The sequence below is a fragment of the Pongo pygmaeus genome, chromosome 15 (genome assembly GCF_028885625.2).
Source record: "Pongo pygmaeus isolate AG05252 chromosome 15, NHGRI_mPonPyg2-v2.0_pri, whole genome shotgun sequence".
In the NCBI taxonomy this organism is placed as follows: Eukaryota; Metazoa; Chordata; class Mammalia; order Primates; family Hominidae; genus Pongo; species Pongo pygmaeus.
The window spans coordinates 66,135,936-66,149,894 of NC_072388.2; the positions used below are offsets into that span (position 1 = coordinate 66,135,936).

The 13,959-nt window shown below is 38.0% G+C and overlaps 1 protein-coding gene across 11 annotated transcripts in view; it reads left to right on the forward strand.

Annotated features, from left to right (window-relative positions):
- PALS1 (protein associated with LIN7 1, MAGUK p55 family member) overlaps positions 1–13,959 on the forward strand; it is a 101,933-nt gene that overhangs the window by 32,166 nt on the left and 55,808 nt on the right. For 4 of the 11 annotated variants that reach the window (XM_054448628.2, XM_063651698.1, XM_063651700.1 and 1 more), the window contains 2 exons: positions 3,836–3,917; positions 13,211–13,743. In XM_054448628.2, coding sequence (XP_054304603.1) covers positions 13,377–13,743 — 367 coding nt within the window. In that variant the 5' untranslated portion in view covers positions 3,836–3,917; positions 13,211–13,376. Of the gene's footprint in view, positions 1–154; positions 243–3,835; positions 3,918–13,210; positions 13,744–13,959 lie in introns of those variants that run through there. The other 7 variants (XM_054448629.2, XM_063651701.1, XM_063651703.1 and 4 more) reach the window with 5 other exon arrangements.

Consider the following 13,959-nt stretch of genomic DNA (forward strand, 5'->3'; position numbering starts at 1 on the left):
CTCAAAAAAAAAAAAAAAAAAAAGGAAAAAAAGAAAAAAAAGTAAACCCAGGACATTTGCACTTGATCTTGTAATTTAAAGGACTGTATCTGTCCATTAAAAAACTTTTTTTTTTTTAAATCTGTAAAAATATTATTTATTTTTTGTAGAGACAAGGTCTCACTATGTTGCCAAGGCTGTCTCGAACTCCTGGTCTCAGTGATACTCCTGTCTCTGCTTCCCAAAGTGTTGGGATTACAAGTGTAAGTAAGCCACCATCCCTGGTGTAAAAACTTCTTTTATGTTGTGCCCATTGAGTTAAACAAGTTCAGTTTACTTTGAATTTATGTTTAAAATTAAAGAAATATATATTTATTTAAAAGTCTTTTTAGTTCTGTAATGTAAGAACTCATTTTTCAGTTAGATCTTGGGGACTTTATTTTTGTTTAAGTTGTGCCTTTTTTACTGAACAGTAATTTCAGAGCTAATCCACTGCATGAGTAACTCAAATATTTCAATTTTTTTTGAGAAGGAGTCTCACTCTGTTGCCCAGTCTGAAGTGCAGTGGCGTGATCTCAGCTCACTGCAGCCTCTGCCTCCTGGGTTCAAGCATTCTCATGCCTCAGCCTGCCGAGTAGCTGGGATTACAGGTGTCTGCCACCACGCCTGGCTAATTTTTGTATTTTTAGTAGAGACAGGGTTTCACCATGTTGGCCAGGCTGGTCTCAAACTGTTGACCTCAAGTGATCCACACGCCTCGGCCTCCCAAAGTGTTGGGATTACAGGCGTGAGCCACCTCGCCCAGCTGAAATATTTCAGTTTTTACTTGTATTTACTTAGTTTTGGACACAGCCAAGTTTCTTCTGTAAAGATAGGTCATTCATTGTTGGAAACTTAAATTCATACAAGAAGTTACACAGTTACCAAGTAAATAGAGTCTTTGATGTGATGTCAGTATACGACTTGTTTTTGGAATATACAATTATCTTTTTAAAAAAACTTCGTTTCTTGGCCGGGCACAGTGGCTCATGCCTGTAATCCCAGCACTTTGGGAGGCTGAGGTGGACAGATCACTTGAGCCTAGGAGTTCGACACCAGCCTGGGCAACACAGTGAAACCCTAGCTCTACTAAAAATACAAAATTAGCCAGGCGTGGTGGCCCATTCCTGTACCCACCTACTCAGGAGGCTGAAGTGGGAAGATCACTTGAGCCTGGGGAGGCAGAGGTTGCAGTGAGCCAAGATTGTGCCACTGCCCTCCATCCAGCCTGGCTGACAGAGCAAGACCCTGTCTCAAACAAACAAACAAATAAATAAATAAAAATAAATTTGGTTTCTTTGAGATATAATTTACATGCAACAAGATGTCATTTTAAGTGTATAATTTGAGGTTTTGTTTTCTTTTAAAATCAGCTGAATAGGTATAACTTCAATTAAAATTCATTATTTATTTATTTTTTTTTTTAATGAGACGGAATTTCACTCTTGTCGCCCAGGCTGGAGTGCAGTGGTGCAATCTTGGCTCACTGCAACCTCTGCCTCCCAGGTTCAAGCGATTCTTTTGCCTCCCGCTCCCAAGTAGCTGGGATTACAGGCATGCACCACCACACCTGGCTAATTTTTAGTAGAGATTGGGGTTTCACCATGTTGGCCAGGCTGGTTTTGAACTGCTGATCTGGGGTGATTCACCCGCCTTGGCCTTCCAAAGTGCTGGGATTATAGGCATGAGCCACTGCACCCAGCAAAATTCAGTAATTTTAAGTGTTCAATTTAATGAATTTTCAAAACGGGTTTATTGAGGTATAATTTATATTTTATAAGATTTAGGTTTTATGGGGACAGTTTAAGTTTTAGTAAATTTATATAGTCATGCAGACTGTCACTAAAATCTAATATTAGGACACTTTTATCACATGAAAACATTTCCTCCTTGCCTTTTTCAGTCAGAATCTGTTTCCATCTCCAGGAAACCACCAAACTGCTTTTTGTAATAGCACTAGTTTTGCATTTTCTAGAAATTTTGCACAAATGGAATCATACTCTGTGTCTGACATTGTGTTTTTGAGACTGTCCATGTTGTTGGATATGTCAGTAGTTTGTCCTTTCTTATTGCATTTTTTGTTTATCCATTTTATTCCATTTTATCCATTGTATTCCATTTTTTGTTTATTCATTCCCAGCTGAAGGATAGTGTATGGTTTTAGACTATTATTAATATTGCTCCTATGCATACTCATTACAAATCTTTCTTTGTGATTTTTACAGATAAAAATATGTTTATTTCTTTCTCTTGTGTGGAATGTCTCAGTCATATGGAAACTATATGTTTAACTTTTTAAGAAACTGCCAGACTCTACAATTTTACATTCTCATCAGCATTGTATAGGAGTTCCCCTTCCTTCACATTCTCTCCAGTGCTTAATATTGTCACTTTTTAATTTTAGCCATTTTCTTGTTTGTAGTGTTATTTCATTGTGTATTTTTTAAACAGCATTATTGAGATAGAACTCTCATACGATACAATTCATCTGTTACCAGAAGGGGGTCCCGATCCAGATCCCAGAGAGGGTTCTTGGATCTTGCATGAGAAAGAATTTGGGGCAAGTCCATAGAGTAAAGTGAAAGCAAGTTTATGACAGTAAAGGAATGAAAGAATGGCTACTCCATAGGCAGAACACCGACATGTTACTTCTTGATTATATACTAAGCAAGGGGTGGATTCATGAGTTTTCTGGGGGAAAGGGATGGGCAATTCACAGAACTGAGGGTTTCTCCCCTTTTTAGACCATATAGGGTGACTTCCTGATGTTGCCATGGCATTTGTAAACTGTCATGGCACTGGCAGGAGCGTCTTTTAGCATGCTAACGCATTATAATTAGCATATAATGAGCAGTGAGCACAACCAGAGGTCGGGATTTGCCTGGCTTCTTCACCCCAACCTGTTTTGTCAGCAGGGCCTTTGTGACCTGACTTTGTGCTGACCTCCTATCTCATCCTGTGACTTAGAATGCCTAACCTCCTGGGAATGCAGCCCAGTAGGTCTCAGCCTTATTTTACCCAGCCCCTATTCAAGATGGAGTTGTTCTGGTTCAAACCCCTGACACATCCCTTTCAAGTGTGCAAATTCAATGGATTTTAGTATATTTAGAGTTGTACAACCATCACCACAATTAATTTGCATCATTCCCCAAGAGAAACCTGCATGCCTTTTGGCCATAATTCTCCCACCCATTCACCCCCAGTTTTAGGCAACCACTGATCTACTTTTTGTCTCTCTATATTTGCCTCTTCTGGATATTTCATAAATAGAATCATACAGTATGTGGTCCTTTGCTGCTGGCTTCTTTAAATCCTGTTTGTAGGGTTAATCTGTGTTGTAGCATGTATCACTACATGCTACAACTTTTAATAAATTCATCAGTTGAACATTTGGATTTTTTCTACTTTTTTTGCTATTACGAATACTGGTGCTATGAATATTTTTGTACAAGTTTTTTGTGTGTGTGTGTAGATGTATGATTTTATTTCTCTTGGTTTATACTAGGAGTAGAATTGCTGATATGGTAACCCTATGTTTAGCCTTTTGAGGAATTGCCAGACTGTTTCCATTGTGTTATTGGAAAGTTTCCATTTGACATTCCTAACAGCACTAATATACAACAGCATAAATTTTTAAATTGATATCCATTAGATACAGGGGTCGTGGTGCATTTTTATGATTTCTTACTAAGAAATCCTAGCTATCTGCAGACAGAATTGGTTATCATATTGAATTAGTCTTTCTCTTCCTCTTTTACCCCCCAAAACACTGCAGACATTTACATTTGATCAATTGTCTCATTTTTCTTTTTTATAGAATAAGAAAGCCTGAGTTTTGTGAAAAACCAGAGAAGAGAAACTAAAAGGACAGTAGAAAAGGTTTTTCCAGTTTGCATAATGTAAGTTCTTTTCACTTTTCTTGGCTTGAATCCTGCGTTAGCTGACAAAGCTGTTTCTATGGAAACAAACAGTTTAACCTCTTAGAATGTCAGAGGAATGCTGATCACTTAAAATGAGACTTCCCAGCTGCTGGTCAAAGGGCATTACTTGCTGGAGAAAGAGGGCAAGGATGAATTCAAAAAATTCTAGAGTTCTGGACACTAGTGTAGACTGAACATGTTTATGCATATGAAGTATATCTCTTCTATTTTACTCTGCCTAAAAATTAAGATTCTGGTAATATAGGAAATTGGATTTCTGCTGACCTGTCTTGATTCTCAGCTCTTAAACAAACGATTCTATTAGTTGGTACCCTTTTCAGGGGGCCTGTACCCTTTAGGCTATTTCAGTCCCTCCAGTCTCAATCATTTGCACTTGTTGTGAAGCTTATTTAGCTTCCCATTGCCCCCTTCTCCCGCAACCAAAACCCCTTCTCCCTTACTAGTTTGAGGTTAGCATTGAAACAGCTTCGGCATGCCAGCCTGAAAATTTTTCTTGCTTTGTGGACTATGTAAAGATTTTTGTATTTGTGTTCGTTTTCTGGCAGGGATGGGAACAGGGATTCTGATGAGGATTTGAAATGTAGTCCTTTGAAGCTTTCTTTCTTTCTTATTTTTTTTTTAAACTTATAACTGGAAAGTTGAGAAGAAAAGAATTAGGGCCAGTAACTGGTAACTCTGCTGTCTTCATAAGATGGCCTGTTATTTACACACAATGAGATAATTCTCTAGTTCAGTCATTTACCAGCTTCTGAATTGTCAAAGGACTTTTTTTTTTTTTTTTTTTTTTTTTAAAGAGAGGGAGAGTGCAATTGCTTTGGACTGGGAGGACTTTTTCACTTTTATGATGTGTATAGACTACATGTATGGGCTAGAGTATTTGTGGAGTGCCTGCTTAAAAATTATAATCTTAATGCTAAAACTATAGGATACAGTATAATGTTTCTTTAATTCTGGAAGAACTTTAGGATCTTTCATTGCCTTCATTAAATTAACTTATGAGCATTATAGAGTTTTTGGAGTGTTAAGTGGTGAAGTAATTATTTAACAGGGTAGTCTGGAAAGATTTCTTGTAGAATTAGGGACTTGAGGGAGGTCTTGAAGGTAGAAATCAATGGAAAAGTAGTTCATCAGTCATTTGGGCAGAAAGATGGGATAGACACAAATGACGAAGGTAAATTAGAAGGCTCATGTAGGTGAGTAGTAAAAGATATAGCTAGAAATCTTGGATTCATTTTTTGAGTTTGAACTTTATTCTCCAGATAGTGTGAAAGCCATCAGAAGTTCTGAACAGAGGAGTGGTTTGCTCATATACTTAATTAAGCAAACACTTAGCGGGTATCACGGCTATAGAGGTCAACAAGACAGATCCCTGCCAATTAGATAATTTACCTGTGTGATTTACAGTTACCTTGAAATTAATGTGTCTAAACCCATATTTCCCTTTACTTTACTTCTATCTGATTCTCCTATATTCTCCGTCATAATTAGTGACACTGTCATCTACCTAATAAGCCAGGGATAGTGGTTAAGAGTGATGGTTCTGGAGTTACACTGCCTAGGTTCATATTCTGAAGCCTTCTGTTGTTTGGCCTTCTGCTGGGCAATGTTACGGATTCAGAGATGGGTCAGCCTGGTTCCTGACTTCAAGGAGCTTCTAGTCTGATGAGATAGAAAGGCAGAGATATAAATAGCAGTAGTCCAACTTGATCAAGAATGTGACAGGGATTATAGGATTCCAGAGGACAATGTATTTGAGCTCAGACTTAAAAGGCAAAGATTAGATCCTAGGCAGTCTGATTCTGGAGGCTGTTCTCTTAAACATGCTGTCTTGGGCGACTGGATGGATGTAGTGACATTAGTTAGAATTGAAAATGGGGAGAGGATTAAAGAGAATAGGAGGAGATTAAAGGGAAATATGAGTTTAATTTTGGACATATTTCTAGATTCTTGTGGGAAAAAGAAATTCTGATAGATAGAATAATGGTCAGCCGGGCACAGTGGCTCACGCCTGTAATCCCAGCACTTTGGGAGGCCGAGGCTGGCGGATCACGAGGTCAGGAGTTTGAGACCAGCCTGGCCAACATGGTGAAGCCCCGTCTCTACTAAAAATACAAAAATTAGCTGGGCATGGTGGTGGGTACCTGTAATCTCAGCTACTCAGGAGGCTGAGGCAGGAGAATTGTTTGAACCTGGGAGGTGGAGTTTGCAGTGAGCCAGGATCGTACCATTGCACTCAAACTGGATGACAGAGTCTCAAAAAAAAAAAAAAAAAAGAAATGTTCAAGGATCCTGTCTCAATAACCATAGTATCTAGCCAGGGGTAAATAATTAAATTGGTGTACATATCACTCCTCTTTTTTAAATCTTTGATGATTCTCTTATTCTATGGAATTAAGGATTTGTATTTAAGACCTTTCATAAGATGGACCCAATCAAACTTTCTAGTCATATCTTCCACTACTCTCTTGACTATTTTAGTTCAACTAGCCTTATTTGTACTTTCCCCTCACACCTTTTCATCTTCCCATATGCCCTAAGCCTCGGGTTCATATGGCCCCTTTATTATTTCTCCATCTTGTCTTTAAGGCCTACTTCCAACCTCGTTTTTCATCTACAAAATGGGCATATTTGGATCTACTTCTGGAGTTGTAATGAGGAATAAATGAGTGAATACTATGTGAAGTGCTTGCAGTGTTGGCTGGCACATAAAGAAGTGCTCAGTAAATGTTAGCTATAGTTGTAGTTGTTACTACTACTACCACTATTCCTACTCCTACGACTTCTTTCTCCTCCTCCTCCTTCACCTCTTTCTCTTATTCACTTTTTGCCCTCCTGTATGAAATAGATACTAAGTTCTACTGATTCTATAACCTACATATTGCTTTTTTTTTGAGACAGAGTATCGCGCTGTCTCCCAGGCTGGAGCGCAGTGGCATGATCTTGGCTCACTACAACCTCTGCCTCCCGAGTTCAAGTGATTCTCATGCCTCAGCTTCCCGAGTAGCTGGGACTACAGGCACAAGCCACCATGCCTGGATAATTTTTTAATTTTTTCATGTTTTTGTAGAGATGGGGTATCACCGTATTGCCCAGGCTGGTCTCAAACTGCTAGTCTTAAGTGATCCACAGCCTCAGCCTCAGCCTCAGCCTTCCCAAATGCTGGAATTACAGGTGTGAGCCACCACGCCTGGCCTGTAACCTTCGTATTTCTTGAAAACGACTTCTTCATTCTCACTGTCCTAGTTGAGGTCCCCATTTCTAATAGGTGCTTTCAGTCTGTTCTCATTGGCACCCTTCAGTCAGCCCTCTACACTTCAATAGGAGTGATATTTCTTTCTTTCTTTTTTTATACTTTAAGTTCTAGGGTACATGTGCACAACGTGCAGGTTTGTTACATATGTATGCATGTGCCATGTTGGTGTGCTCCACCCATTAACTCGAAATTTACATTAGGTATATCTCCTAATGCTATCGCTCCCCACCCCCAACCTCCCCAACCCCACGACAGGCCCCGATGTGTGGTGTTCCCCACCCTGTGTCCAAGTGTTCTCATTTTTCAGTTCCCACCTATGAGTGAGAACATGCAGTGTTTGGTTTTCTGTCCTTGTGATAGTTTGCTCAGAATGATGGTTTCCAGCTTCATCCTTGTCCCTGCAAAGGACATGAACTCATCCTTTTTTATGGCTGCATAGTATTCCATGGTGTATGTGTGCCATATTTTCTTAATCTAGTCTATCATTGATGGACATTTGGGTTGGTGCCAAGTCTTTGCTGTTGTGAATAGTGCTGCAATCAACATACGTGTGCATGTGTCTTTATAGCAGCATGATTTATAATCCTTTGGGTATATACCCAGTAATGGGATGGCTGGGTCAAATGGTATTTCTAGTTCTAGATCCTTGAGGAATTGCCACACTGTCTTCCACAATGGTTGAACTAGTTTACACTCCCAGCAACAGTGTAAAAGTGTTCCTATTTCTCCACATCCTCTCCAGCACCTGTTGTTTCCTGACTTTTTAATGATTGCCATTCTACCTGGTGTGAGATGGTATCTCATTGTGGTTTTGATTTGCATTTCTTTGATGGCCAGTGATAATGAGCATTTTTTCATGTGTCTGTTGGCTGCATGAATGTCTTCTTTTGAGAAGTGTCTGTTCATATCCTTTGCCCACTTTTTAATGGGGTTGTTTGTTTTTTTCTTGTAAATTTGTTTAAGTTCTTTGTAGATTCTGGATATTAGCCCTTTGTCAGATGGGTAGATGGTAAAAATTTTCTCCCATTCTGTAGGTTGCCTGTTCACTCTGATGGTAGTTTCTTTTGCTGTGCAAAAGCTCTTTAGTTTAATTAGATCCCATTTGTCAATTTTGGCTTTTGTTGCCATTGCTTTTGGTGTTTTAGTCATGGAGTCCTTGCCCATGCCTATGTCCTGAATGATATTGCCTAGGTTTTCTTCTAGGGTTTTTATGGTTTTAGGTCTAACATTTAAGTCTTTAATCCATCTTGAATTAATTTTTGTATAAGATGTAAGGAAGGGATCCAGTTTCAGCTTTCTACATATGGCTAGCCAGTTTTCCCAGCACCATTTATTAAATAGGGCATCCTTTCCCCATTTCTTGTTTTTGTCTGTTTTGTCAAAGATCAGATGGTTATAGATGTGTGATATTACTTCTGAGGCCTCTGTTCTGATCCATTGGTCTATATCTCTGTTTTGGTACCAGTAGCATGCTGTTTTGGTTACTGTAACCTTGTAGTATAGTTTGAAGTCGGATAGGGTGATGCCTTCAGCTTTATTCTTTTGGCTTAGGGTTGTCTTGGCAATGCGGGCTCTTTTCTAGTTCCATATGAACTTTAAAGTAGTTTTTTCCAATTCTGTGAAGAAAGTCATTGGTAGCTTGATGGGGATGGCATTGAATCTATAAATTACCTTGGGCAGTATGGCCATTTTCACAATATTGATTCTTCCTATCCATGAGCATGGAATGTTCTTCCATTTGTTTGTGTCCTCTTTTATCTGGTTGAGCAGTGGTTTGTAGTTCTCTTTGAAGAGGTCCTTCACATCCCTTGTAAGTTGGATTCCTAGGTATTTTATTCTCTTTGAAGCAATTGTGAATGGGAGTTCACTCATGATTTGGCTCTCTGTTTGTGTGTTATTGGTGTATAGGAATGCTTGTGATTTTTGCATATTGATTTTGTATCCCAAGACTTTGCTGAAGTTGCTTATCAGCTTAAGGAGATTTTGGGCGGAGACAATGGGGTTTTCTAAATAGACAATCACGTCATCTGCAAACAGGGACAATTTGACTTCCTCTTTTCCTAATTGAATACCCTTTATTTCTTTCTCCTGCCTGATTGTCTTGGCCAAAACTTCCAGGACTATGTTGAATAGGAGTGGTGAGAGAGGGCATCCCTGTCTTGTGCCAGTTTTCAAAGGGAATGCTTCCAGTTTTTGCCCATTCAGTATGATATTGGCTGTGGATTTGTCATAAATAGCTCTTATTATTTTGAGATACGTTCCATCAATACCTAATTTATTGAGAGTTTTTAGCATGAAGGGCTATTGAATTTTGTCAAAGGCCTTTTCTGCATCTATTGAGATAATCATGTGGTTTTTGTCTTTGGTTTTGTTTATATGCTGGATTACGTTTATTGATTTGTGTATGTTGAACCAGCCTTGCATCCCAGGGATGAAGCCCACTTGATCGTGGTGGATAAGCTTTTTGATGTGCTGCTGGATTTGGTTTGCCAGTATTTTATTGAGGATTTTCGCATTGATGTTCATCAGGGCTGTTGGCCTAAAATTCTCTTTTTTTTGTTGTGTCTCTGCCCGGCTTTGTTATCAGGATGATGCTGGCCTCATAAAATGAGTTAGGGAGGATTCCCTCTTTTTCTATTGCTTGGAATAGTTTCAGAAGGAATGGTACCAGCTCCTCTTTGTACCTCTGGTAGAATTCGGCTGTGAATCCATCTGGTCCTGGACTTTTTTTGGTTGGTAGGCTAGGCTATTAATTATTGCCTCAATTTCAGAGCTATTATTGATCTATTCAGGGATTCAACTTCTTCCTGGTTTAGTCTTGGGAGGATGTATGTGTCCAGGAATTTATCAGTTTCTTCTAGATTTTCTAGTTTATTTGCATAGAGGTGTTTATAGTATTCTCTGATGGTAGTTTGTATTTCTGTGGGGTTGCTGGTGATACCCCCTTTATCATTTTTTTTTTTTGCATCTATTTGATTCTTCTCTCTTTTCTTCATTAGTCTTGCTAGTAGTCTATCAATTTTGTTGATCTTTTCAAAAAATCAGCTGCTGGATTCATTGATTTTTTGAAGGGTTTTTTGTGTCTCTATCCAATAGGAGTGATATTTGTATAAAAATGAATGTGATCATGTCATCCTCTGCTTAAAATCTTTTAATTATTCTTACTATTTTCAGGGTGAAGATCTAAAACTCTTCTCAGTATGGCTTCCTGCTTGTCTTTCCAGTTTTATCATTATTCATGTACAGCATGTTCCCATTGTCCCATCCAGCTTTATTGTATTCTATTCTGTTTTCTGAGAGTGCCATTCTGTCATACTCTTCCTTCCTATTGGTCATGTGAGCCTGTCTGCCTGGAATAGACCTTTCTACTATCTGGCTAATTTTTAGTTGCCCTTTGAAATCCAGTTCAAAGAAATATATCCTTATGTTTTGAGTGTTTCCTATCACCTTTTACCACAGACCAAGTTTTATAGTTCATTGTGACATTCCAAGTTGAGTTGAACGGATGTTTATTGGACATTTCTTATGATATGTATTAGGCTAAGCACTGGAGCTATAAAAGTAAGACATGACCCCTGTCTCTAACAAACTTAGAATCTGTTGAGGAGATTGAGGAAAAATAATCATTTATTTTCTTTGCTTTCTCTCCCAGTAGACTGAACATTCCTGGGGAGATAACTAAAATGAAATTTAAAGCAGATTACTACCAGGTTATAGAAATTTTCCTGAGAGCAAAGATTGGATCCAGATATACAAGTATGATAGTAAATAGTACAAGGATGAAAATTTTGACTTGGATGACCTGGCCTGGTCTCTCTTGCATGACTTCTAATTTTCCCTCATAGTGTAGTGAATATGGACACAGATGTAGAGCTTTTAAGCTGAGTTTTAAATTTCAGATCATAATTTATATATATATTAGTTAAAAACACATCATTTAATATTAAATTTGATTTTTAATATCCAGTAATTATTATAGAGAGGTTTGAGAGTTTTAATTTTCTGAAAATACTAAATCCACTCCCGGATTTTTAAAATTAAGCATAGCACTGTAGTAACTCCTACATAATTTTTCTGCTTACTTGTAATGAAAACATTTAAAAAGCTGAATTTGCATTTGCATATAATCAGTGCCTAACATAACTTAAGAATTGCCTAACATAAATCAAATAGCTGTCATGTTAATGAAAACGAAGGCAATCTAATGGTAAATAAGGTGCTTACGTGTAGATCACAGTTAGAAAAAAGACAAAATTTGGATGAAAGACAGAAAAATCTACCAAAAATTTTGTGCAAATGTAGTTTTAATAATAGCTCATGTAAATGGCATCCATTTTCCTGATTGTTGGACTAGTGGTTTTCCTGATAGCCTTGTTGGGTTTGTATTAAGCATTTTGTCTTCTGTCCCTGTTTGCATTATGACCCAAGATGTTTGAGAAAAGATTGGCTGGTATTAGGAATATTATCTGAAAACCTGGCTTTTGCTTAGTTGGCATTGTGCTCTAAGCAACTTGTTTACTAAAGTGATGCCCAACTCAAGGAGGTAGTAGGTTTATTATTGTAAATATTATTGCTCTTGAGTGAAAAAAAAAAGGCTAATTAGATTTAATGTGTGGGTTTACACATATGTAAACAACCTGCCTATGTATGCCTGAGAAATAGCTTGATGAAAAGCCAGAGTTATCTGGTAAAATATTTTTATTTTCTAAAATATGTTGAAAGATTTTTAAAATAGAATCCAGTTAATACTGGTAATTAATGTAAGTATACATTAACTCATGTGAAACTCAGAACAGTCAATCCTATGAATAAAGCTTCCAAGTGAATCTGAGGGTCTAAGAGAGAAAATGACTGGTCTTAAGTCATAAAACTAGAGGATTAAAAGTTCAGTTTTCTTATCTCCCTGTTTACTGTGATCTTTTTGCTGTACAGTATGACTCTCAAAAGTTTTTGAGTGGTAACAGATACAATCGTTTTCTCTAAATGAATCCTTGTAATTCTTGTAGAGTTAACCCCAATTCTTTTTTTTTTGAGATGGAGTCTCGCTCTGTCACCCAGGCTGAAGTGCAGTGGTGTGATCTCAGCTCACTGTCGGCCCCTTCCTCCCAGGTTCAAGCGATTCTCCTGCCTCAGCCTTCTGAGTAGCTGGGATTACAGGCACCCACCACCATACCTGGCTAATTTTTGTATTTTTCTTAGTAGAGACGGGGTTTTGCCATGTTGGCCAGGTCTCGAACTCCCGACCTCAGGTGATCTGCCTTCCTTGGCCTCCCAAAGTGCTGGGATTACAGGCGTGAGCCACTGCACCCGGCCCAATTCTTTTTTTTTTTTTTTTTAATGGGACCAGTTATAAAGACTGATAACCCTTGTAATCCTTGTCTCAGTGTAGTTTTGTCCTGTAGCTGCCTCAGCTGCTAATTGAAGTTTCTTATTCGTTGGGCATGTTCTTCATCTCAAAAACTCCTAAAGATGAATTATCCCCCAGAATACTGCTTGTATTTCAAGTGAGGTACAAACAAGGCTGCTATATGCCAAATCAGTTGATCATTCATCCATTTCTTTAGCAGTTATTCTTTAGCAGTAAGTTATTTCAATCCCATGTTAATTGTTGAGCATAAAGTACAGTGTTGAGACAACTACTAAAAGATGATTAAAACACCTTTTATGTTTGAAGCAAGCAACGTGTTCTCTACCAAACTAGTACCCCAAACTTTTTACTTTCCTACTTTGCTAAACTTTCCAGTACTGTATATCATTTTTCTTAGCTTTAAAATTGAATAGTATGTTTCACATTTTTGGAAAGGGACTTTTTGGGGGAGAGGGGGAATCTTGATTTCCTCACCATTATCTGTAAAGTGAAAGTACTTAATCTACTTAGCAAAATAATATTATATACTTATTATTTTCTATGTTGTATGGAGATTAGAAGTAGGCTATGTAAAAACCTGCTTTTATATTGTAATTCTTATACTTTGTTTTCCCCCATCTTTCCCCTTAGATTTCCTTCATGGATACTTTTTCATAGCATTATTATGTGATGTGAGAAGTTTTTTTTTTTTTTTTTTTTTTTTGAAGTAACATGGATTTTATACTACAGAATCAAGAGAATTGGCTTATAGGAAAAATTGATTTATAAAAAGTGGTACAGGTTTTCATAGATAACCATGACAACATCCCATATGAATGGGCATGTTACAGAGGAATCAGACAGCGAAGTAAAAAATGTTGATCTTGCATCACCAGAGGAACATCAGAAGCACCGAGAGATGGCTGTTGACTGCCCTGGAGATTTGGGCACCAGGATGATGCCAATACGTCGAAGTGCACAGCTGGAGCGTATTCGGCAACAACAGGAGGACATGAGGCGTAGGAGAGAGGAAGAAGGGAAAAAGCAAGAACTTGACCTTAATTCTTCCATGAGACTTAAGAAACTAGCCCAAATTCCTCCAAAGACCGGAATAGATAACCCTATGTTTGATACAGAGGAAGGAATTGTCTTAGAAAGTCCTCATTATGCTGTGAAAATATTAGGTAAGTAAAAATAGAGGTATAACAGAAAACATTTTGCTTTAATTTATCTGTGCCTTATAATGTATATGGGAAGGAAGAGGGTTTAAGAGAATGTAAGTAATGACAGTTTGAATTCCAGACCAAGATCCTTTGTTTTCTTGGAAATGCCGTATAACTTTTGTTTACTGTTACCAACATAGAGCTAAAAGCATGTGGCTTAAATGTTAAGTCACTATA